The 21,241-nt window shown below is 46.0% G+C and overlaps 1 protein-coding gene across 5 annotated transcripts in view; it reads left to right on the forward strand.

Moving 5' to 3' along the window:
- The window catches only part of LOC126320376 (mucin-5AC-like), a 168,066-nt gene that overhangs the window by 60,398 nt on the left and 86,427 nt on the right, over window positions 1-21,241 (forward strand). For all 5 annotated transcript variants that reach the window (XM_049993822.1, XM_049993823.1, XM_049993821.1 and 2 more), the window contains 2 exons: window positions 8,619-9,388; window positions 15,367-15,696. In XM_049993822.1, the coding sequence (XP_049849779.1) occupies window positions 8,619-9,388; window positions 15,367-15,696 (1,100 nt within the window). The remainder of the gene's footprint in view (window positions 1-8,618; window positions 9,389-15,366; window positions 15,697-21,241) is intronic.

Genomic DNA, 21,241 nt, shown 5'->3' on the forward strand with positions numbered 1-21,241 from the left:
AGTGCAAGTGCACCTCCTGCATTCTCTCTTCTGAGTACTCAGCTGTGTCATTACATTTGGCTAAGAGAGAGGAGTAGACATGTTTAGTGACCAGTTAAGTACATCACAAAATGGTGCTAATGACAAAATGGCTCATGTTCGTGTCGGGCAAAGCACCATTTTCGGAAAACATGCAGAACTGTTTGTACAAGAGTTTGACTAGAAGTTTTTTTAATAAAACCTCCAGCAAATTCTGCAATGCAAAAATTAATAGCAAAATGGTGTGAAATGGACTCTGTCGCAAATAGAAACTGCAACTATCTGAGGAGAGTTTGAACACCAGGTGGCATTGCTCTAGTGAATGAATGAAATCCTGGAATACAGTTTGAAAAAGTTTCAGTGCCATTTATATCTGCATGTGGGAATTCGGAGATAGCTGTGTCAAAATATTATCGAAAGGTCCTGCATCTGTATCCTTACAGAATTACTGTTGTGCACATGTTAATCGTTACAGAATTACTGTTGTGCATGTGTTAGTGTCTAGACAAACTTTCTCACCTTGACATCTGCTGGTGGTTTCTAAGTGAAGTGGAATTAGGTTTTTCAGAGCTTCAGGTTCTCATTTACTCATATGAGGCATGTTTCAGCCTGTCAGGGTAAGTGAACCTACAAAGATGGACCATTATGTATCAGAAAATTCCCATCAGTACGTAGCCAGTTGGGTGATAGTATATAGTAGCCAATGGAAATTGCTTAATCTAATAATTTCTTTTGGCAGAAGATACAATGTGATTACAAGTGTTTCTGATATAGCGAGCACCAGACTAACATTTACTGATCTGGTTATTATGCTTTTTTATGGTTGGTTACTGATTTTCACATTTCTTTGGTGACTGGAAGAAAACTGGACTTGCTGACAGACTGATGTGTAGTGAAGCCTGAGGGCTCGATTAGATTGGAATGTGACAATTAAGCTGTAAGTTGCCAAAGCCAACAAATGTGAATGGAAGAAAGCTAAAAGTGCTGTAGCATAGCTCGAGGGCTGGCTTAGCTTGGAATGTGATAATTCAATTAAGAGTTGGCCAAATCCAGGAATCTCAACATGAAAATACGATTGCCATAGTAGAGTGATATGTATCATGACCCAAGATTTACATTCATCATTGCAGTAGCTTCGATTTCATGTGTTATTTCCAATTTTGCTGAAAATTCTGACAGTGTGACTGAATTCTAATCTAATAGAACAAAACATTGGTTACCTTTATTTACGAACAATGGGCCATTATGAACAAGGCATTTGGATTGGCTACTGACGACTGAATGTAAGTTCACCATATTCATCTGCCATTGTTCAGCATACATATTATTACCAACAGTGTCATGCAACATAACAACGGGACACTGTAAGTGCACTTTTACCCAAGATCAGTGTTTGGTGCACGATGTCTGGTGTCTGCATCATGACTCAATTCTGTCACCAAACTGTTAACGCTAACAGGTATGTCCAGTGACTCTTTAATCCTTATGTGTATCAGCTCACAGAAAATGAACAGCTGTAAGCATGTTTGCTACAATACGAATTAACAACATGCACTGGGTGTGACACACTCTTGCCATGGATGCATGTGAAGTTCTCCTCCCCCTCGCTCCCTCCTCCTCCCACTCGCTCCCTCCTCCTCCCACTCGCTCCCTCCTCCTCCCCCTCGCTCCCTCCTCCTCCCCCTCGCTCCCTCCTCCTCCCCCTCGCTCCCTCCTCCTCCCCCTCGCTCCCTCCTCCTCCCCCTCGCTCCCTCCTCCTCCCCCTCGCTCCCTCCTCCTCCCCCTCGCTCCCTCCTCCTCCCCCTCGCTCCCTCCTCCCCCTCGCTCCCTCCTCCCCCCCCTCGCTCCCTCCTCCCCCCCCTCGCTCCCTCCTCCTCCCCCTCGCTCCCTCCTCCTCCCCCTCGCTCCCTCCTCCTCCCCCTCGCTCCCTCCCTCCCTCCTCCTCCCCCTCGCTCCCTCCTCCTCCCCCTCGCTCCCTCCCTCCCTCCTCCTCCCCCTCGCTCCCTCCCTCCCTCCTCCTCCCCCTCGCTCCCTCCCTCCCCCCTCCTCCCCCTCGCTCCCTCCCTCCCCCCCTCCTCCTCCCCCTCGCTCCCTCCCTCCCTCCCTCCTCCTCCCCCTCGCTCCCTCCCTCCCTCCCTCCTCCTCCCCCTCGCTCCCTCCCTCCCTCCCTCCTCCTACCCCTCGCTCCCTCCCTCCCTCCCTCCCTCCTCCCCCCTCCCTCCCTCCCTCCCTCCCTCCCTCCCTCCCTCCTCCCCCCCCTCGCTCCCTCCCTCCCTCCCTCCCTCCCTCCTCCCCCCCTCGCTCCCTCCCTCCCTCCCTCCTCCTCCCCCTCGCTCCCTCCCTCCCTCCCTCCTCCTCCCCCTCGCTCCCTCCCTCCCTCCCTCCTCCTCCCCCTCGCTCCCTCCCTCCCTCCCTCCTCCTCCCCCTCGCTCCCTCCCTCCCTCCCTCCTCCTCCCCCTCGCTCCCTCCCTCCCTCCCTCCTCCTCCCCCTCGCTCCCTCCCTCCCTCCCTCCTCCTCCCCCTCGCTCCCTCCCTCCCTCCCTCCTCCTCCCCCTCGCTCCCTCCCTCCCTACCTCCTCCTCCCCCTCGCTCCCTCCCTCCCTCCCTCCTCCTCCCCCTCGCTCCCTCCCTCCCTCCCTCCTCCTCCCCCTCGCTCCCTCCCTCCCTACCTCCTCCTCCCCCTCGCTCCCTCCCTCCCCCCTCCTCCCCTTCCCCCTCCTCCCCCTCGCTCCCTCCCTCCTCCCCTCCCCCCTCCTCCCCCTCGCTCCCTCCCTCCCCCCTCCTCCCCCTCGCTCCCTCCCTCCCCCTCCTCACCCTCGCTCCCTCCCTCCCCCCTCCTCACCCTCGCTCCCTCCCTCCCCCCTCCTCACCCTCGCCCCCTCCCTCCCCCCTCCTCACCCTCGCCCCCTCCCTCCCCCCTCCTCACCATCGCCCCCTCCCTCCCCCCTCCTCACCCTCGCCCCCTCCCTCCCCCCTCCTCACCCTCGCCCCCTCCTCCCCCCTCCTCCCCGTCGCCCCCTCCCTCCCCCCTCCTCCCCGTCGCCCCCTCCCTCCCCCCTCCTCCCCGTCGCCCCCTCCCTCCCCCCTCCTCCCCGTCGCCCCCTCCCTCCCCCCTCCTCCCCGTCGCCCCCTCCCTCCCCCCTCCTCCCCGTCGCCCCCTCCCTCCCCCCTCCTCCCCGTCGCCCCCTCCCTCCCCCCTCCTCCCCGTCGCCCCCTCCCTCCCCCCTCCTCCCCGTCGCCCCCTCCCTCCCCCCTCCTCCCCGTCGCCCCGTCCCTCCCCCCTCCTCCCCGTCGCCCCGTCCCTCCCCCCTCCTACCCCTCGCCCTCTCCCTCCCCCCTCCAACCCCTCGCCCCCTCCCTCCCCCCTCCAACCCCTCGCCCCCTCCCTCCCCCTCCTACCCCTCGCTCCCTCCCTCCCCCTCCTACCCCTCGCTCCCTCCCTCCCCCTCTTCCCCCTCGCTCCCTCCCTCCCCCCTCCTCCCCCTCGCTCCCTCCCTCCCCCCTCCTCCCCCTCGCTCCCTCCCTCCCCCCTCCTCCCCCTCGCTCCCTCCCTCCCACTCCTCCCCCTCGCTCCCTCCCTCCCCCTCCTCCCCCTCGCTCCCTCCCTCCCCCTCCTCCTCCTCGCTCCCTCCCTCCCCCTCCTCCCCGTCGCCCCCTCCCTCCCCCCTCCTCCCCGTCGCCCCGTCCCTCCCCCCTCCTACCCCTCGCCCTCTCCCTCCCCCCTCCAACCCCTCGCCCCCTCCCTCCCCCCTCCTACCCCTCGCCCCCTCCCTTCCCCTCCTTACCCCTCGCCCCCTCCCTTCCCCTCCTACCCCTCGCCCCCTCCCTCCCCCCTCCTCCCCCTCGCCCCCTCCCTCCCCCCTCCTCCCTCCTCGCCCCCTCCCCCCCCTCCTCCCCCCTCGCCCCCTCCCTCCCCCCTCCTCCCCCCTCGCCCCCTCCCTCCCCCCTCCTCCCCCCTCGCCCCCTCCCTCCCCCCACCTCCCCCCTCGCTCCCCCCTCCCCCCTCGCTCCCTCGCTCCCCCCTCCTCCCCCTCGCTCCCCCCTCGCTCCCCCTCGCTCCCTCGCTCCCCCCTGCTCCCCCCTCGCTCCCCCTCGCTCCCTCGCTCCCCCTCGCTCCCTCGCTCCCCCCTCGCTCCCCCCTCCTCCCCCTCGCTCCCTCCCTCCCCCTCCTCGACCTCGCTCCCTCCCTCCCCCTCCTCGCCCTCGCTCCCTCCCTCCCCCTCCTCGCCCTCGCTCCCTCCCTCCCCCTCCTCGCCCTCGCTCCCTCCCTCCCCCTCCTCGCCCTCGCTCCCTCCCTCCCTCCCCCCTCCTCGCCCTCGCTCGCTCCCTCCCTCCCTCCCCCCTCCTCGCCCTCGCTCCCTCCCTCCCTCCCCCCTCCTCGCCCTCGCTCCCTCCCTCCCTCCCTCCCTCCTCCTCGCCCTCGCTCCCTCCCTCCCTCCCTCCTCCTCGCCCTCGCTCCCTCCCTCCCTCCCTCCTCCTCGCCCTCGCTCCCTCCCTCCCTCCCTCCTCCTCGCCCTCGCTCCCTCCCTCCCTCCCTCCTCCTCGCCCTCGCTCCCTCCCTCCCTCCCTCCTCCTCGCCCTCGCTCCCTCCCTCCCTCCCTCCTCCTCGCCCTCGCTCCCTCCCTCCCTCCCTCCTCCTCGCCCTCGCTCCCTCCCTCCCTCCCTCTTCCTCGCCCTCGCTCCCTGCCTCCCTCGCTCCCTCCCTCCTCCACCGCCCTCGCTCCCTCCCTCCCTCCCTCCCTCCCTCCCTCCTCCACCGCCCTCGCTCCCTCCCTCCCTCCCTCCTCCACCGCCCTCGCTCCCTCCCTCCCTCCCTCCTCCACCGCCCTCGCTCCCTGCCTCCCTCCCTCCCTCCCTCCTCCACCGCCCTCGCTCCCTCCCTCCCTCCCTCCCTCCCTCCTCCACCGCCCTCGCTCCCTCCCTCCCTCCCTCCCTCCCTCCTCCACCGCCCTCGCTCCCTCCCTCCTCCACCGCCCTCGCTCCCTCCCTCGCTCCCTCCCTCCCTCCCTCCTCCACCGCCCTCGCTCCCTGCCTCGCTCCCTCCCTCCCTCCTCCACCGCCCTCGCTCCCTCCCTCCTCCACCGCCCTCGCTCCCTCCCTCCTCCACCGCCCTCGCTCCCTCCCTCCCTCCCTCCCTCGCTCCCTCCTCCACCGCCCTCGCTCCCTCCTCCACCGCCCTCGCTCCCTCCCTCCCTCCCTCCCTCCCTCCCTCCCTCCCTCCTCCACCGCCCTCGCTCCCTCCCTCCCTCCCTCCCTCCCTCCCTCCCTCCTCCACCGCCCTCGCTCCCTCCCTCCCTCCCTCCCTCCCTCCCTCCTCCACCGCCCTCGCTCCCTCCCTCCCTCCCTCCCTCCCTCCTCCACCGCCCTCGCTCCCTCCCTCCCTCCCTCCCTCCCTCCTCCACCGCCCTCGCTCCCTCTCTCCTCCACCCCCTCTCCTCCACCGCCTCTCCCCCACACCACCTGGGAGTTTAATATTAATTGAATGTTTTCATTATGGTCCACATAGGTCATTCAGACTCCCCATGTTAGCAGAGCCTTGCAGACTATTAGCAAATTGGTAAGAGATGGAACGGATCCCCTGTGGTACACAAAAAAGGTCCGAACGCTGTTGCAGAGGCAACGGAAAAAGCATGCGAAGTTCAGAAGAACGCGAAATCCCGAAGATGGGCTAAAATTTACAGACGCACGAAATTTGGCACGGACTTCGATGCGAGATGCCTTTAATAGGTTCCACAATGAAACATTGTCTCGAAATTTGGTAGAAAATCCGAAGAAATTCTGGTCGTATGTAAAGTACACAAGCGGCAAGACGCAGTCAACACCTTCGCTGCGCAGTGCCGATGGTACTGTTATCGACGACTGTGCCGCTAAAGCGGAGTTATTGAACGCAGTTTTCCGAAATTCCTTCACCAGGGAAGACTAATGGAATATTCCAGAATTTGAAACACGAACATCTGCTAGCATGAGTTTCTTAGAAGTAGATACCTTAGGGGTTGCGAAGCAACTCAAATCGCTTGATACGGGCAAGTCTTCAGGTCCAGATTGTATACCAATTAGGTTCCTTTCAGATTACGCTGATACTATAGCTCCCTACTTAGCACTCATATACAACCGCTCGCTCAGCGATAGATCTGTACCTACAGATTGGAAAATTGCGCAGGTCGCACCAGTGTTCAAGAAGGGTAGTAGGAGTAATCCATTTAACTACAGACCTATATCATTGACGTCGGTTTGCAGTAGGGTTTTGGAGCATATACTGTATTCAAACATTATGAATCACCTCGAAGGGAACGATCTATTGACACGTAATCAGCATGGCTTCAGAAAACATCCCTCTTGTGCAACGCAGCTAGCTCTTTATTCGCACGAAGTAATGGCTGCTATCGACAGGGGATCTCAAGTTGATTCCGTATTTCTAGATTTCCGGAAAGCTTTTGACACCGTTCCTCACAAGCGACTTCTAATCAAGCTGCGGAGCTATGGGGTATAGTCTCAGTTGTGCGACTGGATTCGTGATTTCCTGTCAGGAAGGTCGCAGTTCGTAGTAATAGACGGCAAATCATCGAGTAAAACTGAAGTGATATCAGGTGTTCCCCAGGGAAGCGTCCTGGGACCTCTACTTTTCCTGATCTACATAAATGACCTGGGTGACAATCTGAGCAGTTCTCTTAGACTGTTCGCAGATGATGCTGTAATTTACCGTCTAGTAAGGTCATCCGAAGAAGAGTTATCAGTTGCAAAGCGATTTAGAAAAGATTTCTGTATGGTGTGTCAGGTGGCAGTTGACGCTAAATAACGAAAAGTGTGAGATGATCCACATGAGTTCCAAAAGAAATCCGTTGGAATTGGATTACTCGATAAATAGTAAAATTCTCAAGGCTTTCAATTCAACTAAGTACCTGGGTGTTAAAATTACGAACAACTTCAGTTGGAAGGACCACATAGATAATATTGTTGGGAAGGCGAGCCAAAGATTGCGTTTCATTGGCAGGACACTTAGAAGATGCAACAAGTCCACTAAAGAGACAGCTTAAACTACACTCGTTCGTCCTCTGTTAGAATATTGCTGCGCGGTGTGGGATCCTTACCAGGTGGGATTGACGGAGGACATCGAAAGGGTGCAAAAAAGGGCAGCTCGTTTTGTATTATCACGTTATAGGGGAGAGAGTGTGGCAGATATGATACACGAGTTGGGATGGAAGTCATTACAGCATAGACGTTTTTCGTCGCGGCGAGACCTTTTTACGAAATTTCAGTCACCAACTTTCTCTTCCGAATGCGAAAATATTTTGTTGAGCCCAACCTACATAGGTAGGAATGATCATCAAAATAAAATAAGAGAAATCAGAGCTCGAACAGAAAGGTTTAGGTGTTCGTTTTTCCCGCTCGCTGTTTGGGAGTGGAATAGTAGAGATAGTATGATTGTGGTTCGATGAACCCTCTACCAAGCACTTAAATGTGAATTGCAGAGTAGTCACGTAGATGTAGATGAATGTAGATGAAGTTACTTTTAAATGAAGATTTTCTAAGATTATTGCACTGTAACGATATGTGAATCTTTAACTGTAACAGCACATCCAAAAGTTCTAACAAAACCAAGATAGATTTCGTTAGCTGGATCATAGGATGTATTGAAACACCCTATTTACCGGGCCTAACAGTAAGAATAGATAGCTACTAGAATTCCAGGTGGACAAATTTGGAGATTGTACTCATTTGTTAAATTCAGACTCTGGGTGCAGAGTTTGTGCAGCATGTGAAGGTTCTGCATTGTGAAAGAAGACAAACTGAATTCTTGATGGTGAATACTTTAAGCAGAGTGGGATTTCTCCTCCATAGAAAATGTCATGAAGATCTGGGTGACATACATGAAGTAGTTGTGAATAATGATGTTGCTCTTGCAGGAGACACACAATCGAAATCTTCGTGTTTGATATAAAAATAGGAATGAAGTGAATTGATACCATAGTAAATAGCTGAAATTATTCAATGAATACTGATACCGCTTACATGGTCTATCTTATTTGAATTTTCCATGGTTTCTGTCAGGGTGGCACTATGTAGAGGATTATGGTCAGCTTCACTCTTCACCCTTGTCAATCCTGTGAAAGAACTGTTGGTAACGTAGCTCATAGTGGGACGTTAAAACCTCCTAATTTCTGGACAACTAGTACAGATCAATATGTTTGTGACTAGTAAAATGTAACCTGTTCGTCATATCACTTAATTTTCTGTTACATGAGTGTAGAAGCTAACTTAATTTGCTGTCCAGTCTCCAGCAGGTGACATTCTTCATCAAGTGATGTACTACTGAATATACATTTATGATTGTAATGATGTCACCAGTTTATAGGAGGAAGTGTTCGCCTTTTTGATGCTGACTTCGATAGTAGCATTTTGGTTTTGTGGTAAAATCAGTTTCCTGCTATGATTATCGAACTATTTAGTTAAATTATTTATATGTAGTTTATTAAAATTTCAGTGATTAGTTTTGTGAAGAATATCTACTAATTCTTTCTTAAAGAGTTTGTATATAGTAGCGTATTAAGTTATTTGTTACACTGTGAAATGCTATACTTTTTGAATGCTCTGTATTCCAGAAATATGGCACAGACCAAGGCCTCCAGATGCTCCAGTGCCAACACCAGAACCGGTCGAGAAAGTTCTGGCAAACAGATTGCCCTCCACAAGCAAAACAGGAGCTGGAAATAAATCGGGGGCTGGAAATGTAAAATTGAAGGTGAAGAAACCTTCCCAGCCCACAGTTTCAACAGGTCATCCCCCTTCCGCAGCAGCGGCGGCCGCGGCGCCCGCGCCCCCCACCCCCGCCCCTCCTCTGGGGGCGGTGCCGGTGACGCTGACGCTGACAGTGCCGGTCTCGGTCCCTGTGCAGGTCCCAGTGCCGGCTCACGCGGCCGCCGCCTTGGCAAACGACCCCGACCTGGGGCCACCCGTAGCTTCAGTAGCTCCAGGGCCAGACGCAGTTCTGGAAACCATTCCCGTTGTAATAGAGCCTGCAAAAGCACCCGTACGGACTCACTCACCCCCCATTCGGCAGTCTCAGCAGAAGAAAAGACCTCGAGTATCAAGGGATCGAGAGTACGATCCAGACAAGCATTGCGGTGTGTGGAATCCAGAGACAGGAAGACCATGCACTCGCTCCCTTACGTGCAAGTCTCATTCCCTGTCGATGCGGCGCGCAGTGGCGGGCCGCAGCCAAAACTTCGACAGACTGCTGGCAGAACACAGGTCTGCCAAAGAAGCTTTAGGGCGAAAGGGAAAGGGTGCAGGAGCATCCCTTGCACCCTCCGCCGCAGTCCGAGGCTCAGTGCAAGGGCGGTCTCCAGCTCGGCATCGGAGTCAGTCACAGGTCAGTATTAAAGTTATTTTTTTCCTTACGTTTTTTGTTTAATTCTGCAGCCCTGAGGTGCACTAGATGTTTATACTAAAATTGTGTGGCACAGCTTTTCTTGAGTCTTCATTTGCATTAGTAAGAATTAGAGTAGGGGAATATCCTTGAATATAGTGTATGATTATAATGGTTTTCCTGCACATTGTTTTTATTGTTTGAATAATTTTGGATATTAGTTGAGGTTTGAGAAGTCGGAGTGATTTGTTAGCCTTTCTGTATTTCAGTACCTGCAGTTCTGTGTTACATTAGTTGATTTGGGTGATGTAAACAGTTGTGTACAGGCTCTAAATGAAGTACCTCCGTTATCTAGTTACTTAGTTACCTTCTGCTTATGCAAGTTGTAATGTTCAGTCTTAATTTTAGCATGTTATTGCATGGAACAGTATTAATTTGTAAAATTGTTCCAGATTCTTTTTATTTTTATTTAATTTTTTTAATGGAGTAGATTGTACCTGAAGAGCATTGTGTGATTTGTAATATGTAGGAACCTAAGAGAAAAATAGCTAAATTATTGTATATGGAAGGAGGGCAGGGGTCTGAGTGACAGAAAAAAGACAAAAACTCATCGAAGCTTTGCTGACTGGGCTCACTATCTGTGTTGTTGACTACTGAGAGATGTTAACAGAAATGTGCCACCAGCCAGTGCATCCAATTGTAAAGAATATTTCAGTGCACACAACTAAGACTAATGTTCAACAACTTTGCAATTGACAGTTTGCTGTTGCTGGTATAAGGGGGGAGGGTTGTATTATGAGCTTGCAGCGATCTGCATTTGACAAGGCTTTGCATGCACATACAAAACAGTGTGTGAGCACATGGCATTCGAGTAAACTAAAACTGCCTGGCTCCAGCCGCATGGCTCAATGAAAGATCAACCATAGAGCGATTTTAAACGGAGTATGGTAAATTTATCAAAGCTTTTTGAAATAATAAAGCACACCTTACCAAAGATGACACTGAATGGGATTTTGTTTCACCATAACAATGTGCATGCTTGAGAAACCTCATGAGAAAGTCCCAAATCCATGTGATGTGGTCTCCGTCCCCTACCAAAAAAAAAAAAAAAAAAAAAAAAAAAAAAAAACCATCGATGATTTGATGGGCAGGGTCAGCAGCAATCTGCGGTTTTATGCTGGTGATGCCATGGTGTATGGTAAGGTGTCGAAGTTGAGTGACTGTAGATGGATACAAGATGACTTAGACAAGATTTCTAGTTCATGTTATGAATGGCAGCTAGCCATAAATGTGGAAAAATGTAAGTTAATGTGGATGAGTAGGAAGATCAAACCCGTAATGTTCGGATACAGTAATACTAGCGTCCCACTTGGTAGTGTCAAGTCATTTAAATATCTGGGTGTACAGTTGCAAAGTGATACGAGGTGGATTGAGCATGTGAGAACTGTGGTAGATTATCATACAGTTCACATTTTCCTTCAAATGACTAACTTTTTTTCCAAAGTACAAGAAGTTGTTGCTGTTGTTGTTGTTGTTGTTGTTGTTGTTGTCTTCAGCCCTGAGACTGGTTTGATGCAGCTCTCCATGCTACTCTATCCTGTGCAAGCTTCTTCATTTCCCAGTACTTACTAAACCTACATCCTTCTGAATCTGCTTAGTGTATTCATCTCTTGGTCTCCCTCTACGATTTTTATCCTCCACGCTGCCCTCCAATGCTAAGTTTGTGATCCCTTGATGCCTCAGAACATGTCATACCAACCGGTCCCTTCTTGTCAAGTTCACGGTGGAAAGACACTTTTTTTTTCTCAAAAAGTGGGCTTAAGCATACGCCAGTAAATTAGTTAGGGGAATAAGAAAGCTCATACCTAGGTGTATAAAATATATCTGTGTAGGTGGTCATTATATGTAAAAGTTAATAAAAAAAGCCTTCTAGTGCTTCAAATCTGTTTTCTGTTTACCATTGATTTATAATTATGTGTAGCATTGTTGGGCACACTTTTCTGAAATGATTTGGGATATTTATAGCTATGGGTGTCTAGTTTTGTGATACATGTGAATTTATGAAGTTTTTTTATTTTATTTCCATGTGCGTAACACATTTAAAGTCTTCTCTCGTCATATAGCACAATAATTTCTGTAACCGTTTGTAATTTCTGAAGTGGTTTAAATGTTTTGCAGTTTTTGACACCCTATGTGGTAAGGTGCATGAAGTTGCATGCACTGCATTTTGCAAAATGTACTTCGAAAACATGTGCACAGATTCATGTAGAGTGATATGTCACAGCAAAATAGAACCAGCTCTTGTGTGGCTCAACACATCACATATTTGGAATAGTGGTGGCAGCGTTGTTTTTTTACAGATATGTTAATTTACATCACTTTTTGGAAAAACTTTTATATGGTCCAATTTACTGTGCAGCTTAGGAAGTTCTGTTTCATGAGACACTCGCACAATTTTTATCTGTAACCTCGGCAAGATGCAGGATGAAGGTACCAGCTTCAGAAAGAAGCAGCAGATGTTATGGTCCTGTGGGAATAGATTTTGTAAAAAGTGCTGACACTTTTACCTATGACAGCATCTTTGTTTGAATATCTTTGTGTATTCAGTCTTTGTGGAAATTGGATTCCATTTCTGTACAATTTTCGGGTTTCTTAGATTGTTAGATTCTAATTCTTTTCACATTGTATGTCACTGGGACATAGTCTGCTGTAATTGCGACATTGAAGTCACTGGGACATATTTTGGCGCGATTGCAGCATGTTAGTCATTGCTAATATATTGCACTGCTTAGAACTTCCATTAATCACCAGTTTTGAGGATTTGTATTGCCTACATATGTTGAGAGTTGCAAAGGTTTTTAGTGTCAGTATTAATTGTATTTAAATGTATATGTGTTTTGTTTAATTGTATGTATGTATTTTTTTCATTCTCACATAAATATATTCATTATTTGTTATCAGTAACGTCACTAATTTACTAGGCTGTAAAATTGCTCAACTTTCATTGAGCCTTTGGTTTCTTGTTAGTACATGGTGTCCGCATGACTGGATGATGGTATTATACAGGTTTTTATGAAATTATACATCGAAAAAAATTGTAAATGATAGATACAGCCTCTTCTCTTTTGTTTCTCTATGTTTGGTTCCTGGTTTCCAGTTAGAAAGTTTGTTTTTAGCAGTTAGATTTTTTTATGAGATAAAACCCTGGAAGGTTTTGGAAAGAAATGAAAATTCTTGGCTATCAGAAAATACATCTTCACATTTTTTGCAAAGCACTATTGTCCGAATTGTATACACTTTTGTACTATTTCAAATTAGTGAATGATCCAAGATATGATCTACATCTTCATCTACATAGGTACTCCGCAAGCCACCCTATTGTGCATGGTTGAGGGTATGCAGTACCACTAAATTTCCTTTCCTGTTCCATTTGCAAATAAAGTGAGGGGAAGAACAGCTGTCTATATGCCTCCATACAAACCCTAATTTCTTGTGTGTTCGTGGTCCTTATATGCAATGTATGTTGGCGGCAGTAGAATCGTTTGGCACTTAGCTTCAAATGTCGGTTCTCTAAATTTACTCAACAGTGTTTCTCGAAAAGAAGGTCGCCTTCCCTCCAGGGATTGCCATTTGGGTTCTCAAAGCATCTCTGCAACATGTGTTGTTTAGACCTACAAACAACAAATCTAGCAGCCCACCTCTGAATTGCTTCGATGTCTGCCTTCAATTTGACCTGGTACAAATCCGAAACACTTGAGCAGTATGCAAGAACAGGTCGCATCAGTGTCCTGTATGTTATTTCCTTTACAGGTGAACCACTGTTCCCTAAAATTCTCCCAATAAACCGAAAAACCGAGGTCAGCCATTCCAACAGCAGAAATTTCTACAAGACTTTCGCAAGCAAAACTAAAGGTTACTCACTGCAAAATCTGACTTCCAGGAAACGAGATGGAAAACTTGCACTCACCAACAAAGAAAACTGCGAAGAATTGGCACTGTACTTTTACGACCTCCTCAACTGCCCAAACCAACGAAACATTTCAGACACCTAGTCCCAGAGCACACAAAACCAGATGCAGAACCACCAACACAAGAAGAAATCCATCGCCACATCAACAAACTCAAGAACGGAAAGGCATCATGAGAAGATGGAATCGTCGTAGAATTACTGAAAAATCTGGGGACACAATCACTTCAGGAAATTGCACAGATCATCCAATAAATCGGACAAAGTGAAAAACTGCCAGACGACTAGAAATGTACTCTCATCTACCCACTTCACAAAAAAGGAAACAAATCTAACATAAATAACTACAAAGGAATCTCCCTCCTCCCTGTCCCTTACAAAATACTCTCTGCCTGCCCCCCTACAACGTGCACAAGAACAGCTCGAGCCCCTGTTTGGTGAATACCAGACAGGGTATAGACAACACAGATCATGCATTGAACAAATTTTCAACCTACAATCCACATTAAAACTTAGAAAGCCTATGACTCCATTGATTGACAATCTGTCTTTAATATACTTGAAGAAAGCAATCTTGACCCAAAAACACGATGACTCATCCATCAAACCCTAACCAACAAAACTTCCAAAGTGAAGTTCAGTGGAGAAATCTCCCAACCTTTCCTCATCAAAACTGGTGTCCGACAGGGTGACGGACTCTCCCCACTACTCTTCAACATCGGTCATAAAAAAATGGGAAAAGGTAGTGAAAAAGCAAAACAGCTGGAGACCCATCATGCAAGGAAAAAACAGGATAACATCAATAATGTCACATGTTTAGTCTTCGCTGGCGATCTCGTGATCCTCTTGGAGGATGAACAAACAGTAATTCATCAGATCGAAGTACTCAAAGAATGCTGGTAAAGTCGGGCTCCAGATCCCTTTGATAAAAACTGAATTTATGGCCACAAAACATATCAAAACAGAAAATTTCATCACAGAATATGGCACAATAAATGTAGTCAATCACTTCAAATACTTCTGTGAAATCATCGAACCCTCAGGAAAAGAAAGATTAGCCCAAAAAGCACGTGAATTGAAAATGTGAAAAGCATACGAGAAAATTGCAAACATCTAAAACAGAAGGTGCATTAATATCAAAACAAAAATTCGACACTACGCGACTCTCATCAAACGCAAAACACTGTATGCAAGTGAGACCTTAGACCTCAATTACGAAGGGTATCTAGACAACATAAAAAAAAGTTGACAGGAAAATCATTTGCAAAATCCTGGGACCAAAGGTCATAGACGAAGGATATCGGCTGCATTCAAACACGACAACAGAAAAATATTCCAACATTGAAACAGATTTCCACAAACGATGACTGAAGTTCTATGGACAGAAAGTGAGACTGGATAACAACAGATTAAGATAGAAAATTTTTATGTACTCACAGACGACGATGATGATGACGATGATGACGATGATGATGATGATGATGTGATAGGTTTAAATAGTAACTAGATAAGCTAATTTTGCAGTCTGTGGGTCAAATTGTTAAAGCAATGGTTTGTCATTAGTGTATAGTGTTAAAGATGAATTTTGCATAGGCTACTAATCTTCTAGAAATAAAGACTCCTGTGTGATATTTTAGGTGGCTGCTGGTCTAATCTAGAGTACAATAAATACGCTGTGGATACAGTTGCTTAGGTGCTGGTGTTTGATATGTAATCAGTCAAATGCTTATATACACTCAGTAATCAGCTTCAGGATAAATAGATGTAACTTTTGAGTCTGCCATTTTATCAATTAATTATCTGCCTCTAGGCTTTCCGCTAAATTTGATTTTGGAATTCTATAGTAATTTTTGAAGATAGCTTGTTTTCAGGTTAATAATTTTAACTATAGAAGCAGTAATTTTAGTACTGCTTGTCTCCTTGCTGTGTGCCCCACCACTTAACAATGATATTGCATTATAGCTTTCAGATTTGCTTTTTATAAAAAGTAAATCTTCCATTATTTATTTTGCAGAATGCAGTACCCAGTTCGGCTGGCAACCAGTTAAACACGTCTCTTCCCATAAGAAGCGAAGGAAACGTCGTACTAGGTGAAATGCGACTGAATCATGTGGTTGCTCCTTCAGTACAGGCCATCCAAAATGTAATTACCCCAACACCAGAAACTGCGGAGAGCATTTTACGGACCCAGTCTACAACTACCTCAAAGTACCCACTTATTGCAACTCTTGCAAGGTTCACCCCAACAGTTACTGTGAAAGCGCAAGAAGACAATGTTGTTGCATATTCTCGAAAAGCTGAGGATGGCTCGTGGGTGACAACAGTTGCACCAAAGCCTGTTGCAGTAAGTACTTTCTTTCTTCTCCAGTCTATGGGATTTTTTTTTTCCACGGAAAGTTATGCTGAAGATAATAGCTGGTATGGACAAACTGTGTGATTGCTTTCACTAAACCAGTATGTTATTGTGCACGTATATGAGCTGTTAAATTTAGACAGTAGCTTGAACTGAAGCAGGTACACGAAGAATCAAGTTAAAATTTTGGGAAGAATTAGTATCTGTAACATTGTTTGGAACAGATTAAAATTAATAACAGATTATACATGCAGTGATGCAGAATTGGTGCAGTGATCTGACGTTTAGTTTATTATTATTATTATTATTATTATTATTATTATTATTATTATTGCTTTTACAAAAACATTTGAATGCAAAAAACCTCAAAAATATTTTTTAGTTATTGACTGTAATAAGTCACACAATTGTTGCAAATTTTTTCTAAGATCCCTTCCGTTAGATCAATGAAAATCAATATTTTAATCTGAAAAATGCAGAATGTGCTAAATGCCATATAGGTATCAACAAAAATGAGGTAGGGGCCAATGAAAGAAATCACAAGCATTCATCCCTTTTGTTAATAATAAGCACTTTACAGATGCACTGCCCTGTGAATAAATTATTTTTAATCCTTCCTTTTAATTCTATAGAGCACAAAGGAATTTTTATTGATTAATTGTTCAGAAAATGTTCTTTTACCTACTTTCAAATACGGCAGCGTCTGCTGTAGGTAGTTGCCTTTTCAGCTGAGAAGTTGTGTTAACATTGTTGTGACACTAAAGCGAACTTCTTTATTATGTCAGTGGTAATCCCATTCTTGAAAATCTTGTTGGTGCTCCAGTACTGACGACATCAGGTGCAGTTTTTTTCATGTGAATTCAACTAAATTTGGAAATATTTATTTTCTTAATTTTAATGTGTGTATCGGCTACTTTTTTAAATGTAAAAGTCCTCAGGCTGGAGCAAAGTAACAACAAATAGATTGTTAGGTGTCACATTTTCCAAAGGCCCTTAGGTACTTGGCATTCTTCCAGCCTCTTACGTTTTTCAATCTGGGTCAAATCTTTGTCACATGCTGCAAACAATTCAAAAGCTTTGTGGCACTCACAAGGGAATGGTCCAATAAGACGTGTCAAAAGTTACTCTGAAATTTTCTACACAGGTAGAAGATGACAAAAGAAATGCACGGCCAAAATTTTAGCTGCTAAGAGGCACTGCAAATATTTTGTAAAAAATGTTTAAGTTGCACATTTTTGCCATGCGAAGAACAGCTTATAACAGCGGTTTGTACAGCCCTGCCCACCTAGCGCGCAACTTGGTGAATCACTCACATAGCACTGTGTGGTGGAATTATCTGGAGTTTACAACACCAATTTTAAGAAGCTTGGTTTACAATGGAGCTAATGATAGCAAACACGTGTGAATGAGCAATTGCAGAAAAATCACTACCATTCATTTGTATATGGGTAGAATAGTTTATACTAGAGGGAATGGAAGAGAACACAAGGTAGCGAGCATTACCTATGAATGCTGTGTTACTAGTTTTTAGTTTTTGGAGCTAATATTCAGCATACAGGATGCAACTCGATCTTCTTAGTGCCACAATGTGAAACTTTCCTATCCAGTGAGAATTTTTTTGCATGGCGAGCCCACTGTTCTTAATGTAGTATGCAAAATGGCGCACCACGGAAGAAAGGATTTAAGTGTGTCAATTTGTATGGAAATGTGATGTGTGTGGAGGTTGTGCACTTTACACAGAATTGCACCTCCATCTCTCCTTAGGACTGGTCCAAAATTTTCCTTGTATGTCGGCTGCTATTTTTCCCTGGCTTCTCGTTACCATGGAGGAGAAATTTATAAACAGAACACTAATTGCTGACGTTGAACATCATCTCAAGAGGTGACACAACTACTGTTTCCACTACGAGTGTAAGGTATAATGGTCATATTGAAAAATGGTCTAGTGGCAAAGTGCGTGCTTCATGATCCAGAGTGTGCGGGATCAAATCCCGTTCAGACAACAACTTTTTCTCTGTTTTAACCTAGCATTCACTTATTACAGATGTTGGAGTGGCGGCAAAAGACATGCGGTTCGGATTCCACATTAAACTGTAGGTCTCCATTTTCTGCTTGAAGTACTACATTTTATAACAATCCCTATAGGCCATTATAAAAATGTTTGAATGTTGTACATTTGACTATCAGTGAAACAGTTCATTGTTTACTTCCTGTAGTCCTCATAAAAATGCAAAGTGTCTATTGAATGACGAAAACACACATCTTTCTTGCACCTGGCACACAGGAGAAAGGAAAAATTGATGCAGTCAGCCACTTTGCAGTAACCACTAGTTTTGTTTAGATAGAACTGGGATGGGGTCAGAAATGGTCCCGGCCCTTGTTCTGCATATTGTGCTGCATTCAAATTTGTAAAGTGTGGCAAAGAAAACTGGTAATGCACAAATGACTGGAGCTCAAGAATACTGTTCCGCTGATAAACCTGAAATGAGAGAGAGGTATTGGAAATCAGGTTGTCTGATAATTTCCTGAAAAATTTTTTCCACTGTTGAAAGAATTCTTTATCAAGAGGTTGAATCGCACTAGTAGTTCCAGGTGAACTCCACATTACATCTACAGATTTTTTTGTGGTCCTCCACAAAAACAGAGGCATAGTTACATCTAAACCATGAATCCAACAAAAGCAATGAATTAGTTTCTGCAGCTGGTAGGAATGCGTTCCAAACGAAATGTTGAAAATTATTCTTTCCCATTTTTCCAGATTTTGATATGTTGTTTACAAGATTTTTGCAACTAAACAGTCCATTTTTTATTTTTGGTCCTAATTTGACTTGTGATTCTTGAAGACAGATATAGAGCTGTTGAAACAGGAAACAACTCGTACTTATCACTGGTATTATCGTATATGAATATGTCATAGCATTCATTGATGGGGCAACCGACTCTGTCTTTTTTTTTTTTTCAGCCTGAAATGATAAAGTGTGAAATGCAGTTGTTTCACGAAACCTAACTGATCAGCGTTATAAAAAGCAGTTTCAGGGATAACAACAAGTTTCGTCTTTACGTCAGCTATGAATTTCTCACTGGCAGCTGCTCTACACATTTGTGTGACCTAAACTTCGTAATTTTGCGACTTCGTACTCTGTATGATTTCTTGAACTTGCATAGCCAGGTCAATGAAGCCTGGAAATTAGCTATGTTCATGTCAGATGCAATTTGGAGGTTCCAGTCTCGTAGATCTCCATCTGTAAGGGTGCATAGCCTCTTGCGAGCAGTTCTAAATCCTTCAAACAGTTTTTCATTCAAATGGTTTCGGGTTTCTATTTGGCGCATATTTCTTACCTCATGTAGTTCATTCTTCCATTTGTACAGTTCACGCTCTGGTTTTACAAAACGAAAACGCCTTTGCATGCTGCGTAACTTCAAGCAGTTTTTTCCCTCCTGCATTTAACCAATATTTCAATGCCCTTTCTTGGTTACTGAAAGTTGTTGCAGCAAATTTTTTTTTTTTTGAAAGGGAACCTGGAAGGTATTCTTCTTCAGAACTGTCCCTGGAAGTACGACTTTGAACAAGTTTGAGTTGTCAGTTTATTTAAATTAGTTCGTTTTTTGTCTTGCTGAATATTAAAAATGTCAATCATGTACCAGCATAACACAGTATCAAAAGTATTGGGAGTGTCTACTTCCATGGGGTGCTCCTGATGCCAAAAAATGTATATTTGTACTGGGTGCAAGAAAGTGATCAAAGTTTCCATCTTGGAGAAAAGTGCTTTGGAAAGTCGTGCCACCTGGGAAGCCCACTGAGAGTGAACTCGCCACTCAGGGCCCATAGGGTCCATGCATTGGCCTAACTACATCCCTTGGTGCCAGGATGCAATTGGTCTTGCTTTCTGTTGTGTGGCCAGTGTAGGAAAAGGTTTGTGGGATGAGCGACGTCTACTGGCAGTTCGCTCACTGTCTCATGGTTGTGTGCATCATGGGAGCCCTTAAGTATCATGTGCTAAAAAGCTGCCTGCCTGCATGACATTGCTGTAATGTGGGTTGCTGGCAGAGTAGGCCCCCAATACAGTAATTATTATTAAATATAAAATCTGTGAAAATACACAGTTTAAAAATGGTGTTATTTTATCATAATTAACATGCTACTGAGCCAGTGGGTGTGTTGGACCTTCCATCGACCTACGGACCCCCTTGAAGATGTCTCCCGCAGTCGGAGACGAAACGTTGGGAATTGAGACAAAATTCATCAACCGACCACGGCATAACAGCCCAGATAATTATAATGGACAGTCCTATTTACTGTCGGATAACATTACATGAGCTGAACTTTTGTGATGTTTTCATGCCATCAGGAGTCATTTGTCAATTCAGAGCTCAGCGGACTCCGTAGCGTTATTCCCTTTGTTGTGTGTAGGTAATCAGATTGTAAAGACAATGCAGTTGCCAAAAATCAAACATTTTGTACAGCATTGTATAAGGATTGACACTGTATGTGTGACATAGAATTCCTGATCTCGTAGGCAGTTGTGAAATGATCGTACTTGGATTGGATAAAAACATGAATATTGTTTCGAGATAGAGCCAGTTGGATTTGTGTGTGTAATTTTGGGTCTGTTATAAATGATTAATGACAACGTGTCATCTTGAATCCCTTTTTCAGAAATGTAAAAGCGCAAATGATTTGCTAGAATGTCTAAAAGGATCATTGAGTCTGCGTGGGGGGAGTATGTAGTTATCGATGGATGGGCCAGAATGAATTGAAAACTTTTGACCTTAACAAGGAATTAAAGGAATCCTTTGATGGTCTAAAACTGCTTCAAATTAGTACCCACACTTTATTAGTTATTTCACGGTTTGCCTGCATGGAGATAACCAGATCTTCATCCTTTCCTACATAATTTTGTGGAACAAGAGGGATCGAAAATGCCAATGCAGCTGAAAAAGCTGTAGAAATTATTGAATATATTTGAATTTATTTTACTGAGAGATAGAAATTAAAAACTATTCCTCCATCATAGAGTTTCAGAATTGTTTCTGATGCTGTCAATAATAAATTGCTAGCTCCAAAACTGACATTGTTCGCTTCAACAGCACATTGCTTGGCACAATTTTTACTTGATTGTCAGAACAGTGTTCCAATGGCTCCACATTTACATGATGAAGTACATAATCTTATGAATATTTTGATGCAGCGAGAAAGGATGTAAAGAATTGGACTACATCATTGTTACTAGAGAAATTGTGAGAAAGATTACTACCCCTGAAATACAACGTAATGTGTGGGATTTCCTGCTGCAGTCCAGAAATTACAGATTTGTTCCATTATGGGCAATTACAATTTTAACTTGGTCACTGTCCTGATGAAATAAAGCACTGTTAAATTCAAAAACTTCTTTTCTAATGGTCCCATGGCTTGTGTGAGGTCGAAGAATGACATTTTATTTCTGGTAGTTGTTTCTGCTGCACAGCTGATCTATTTACTCATAGTAATTACATAATCATAAAACAAAGTCGTTTTGGCATTTTTTCATTATCAGAC

Source organism: Schistocerca gregaria, unplaced genomic scaffold, assembly GCF_023897955.1.
Source record: "Schistocerca gregaria isolate iqSchGreg1 unplaced genomic scaffold, iqSchGreg1.2 ptg000719l, whole genome shotgun sequence".
Lineage (NCBI taxonomy): Eukaryota > Metazoa > Arthropoda > Insecta > Orthoptera > Acrididae > Schistocerca > Schistocerca gregaria.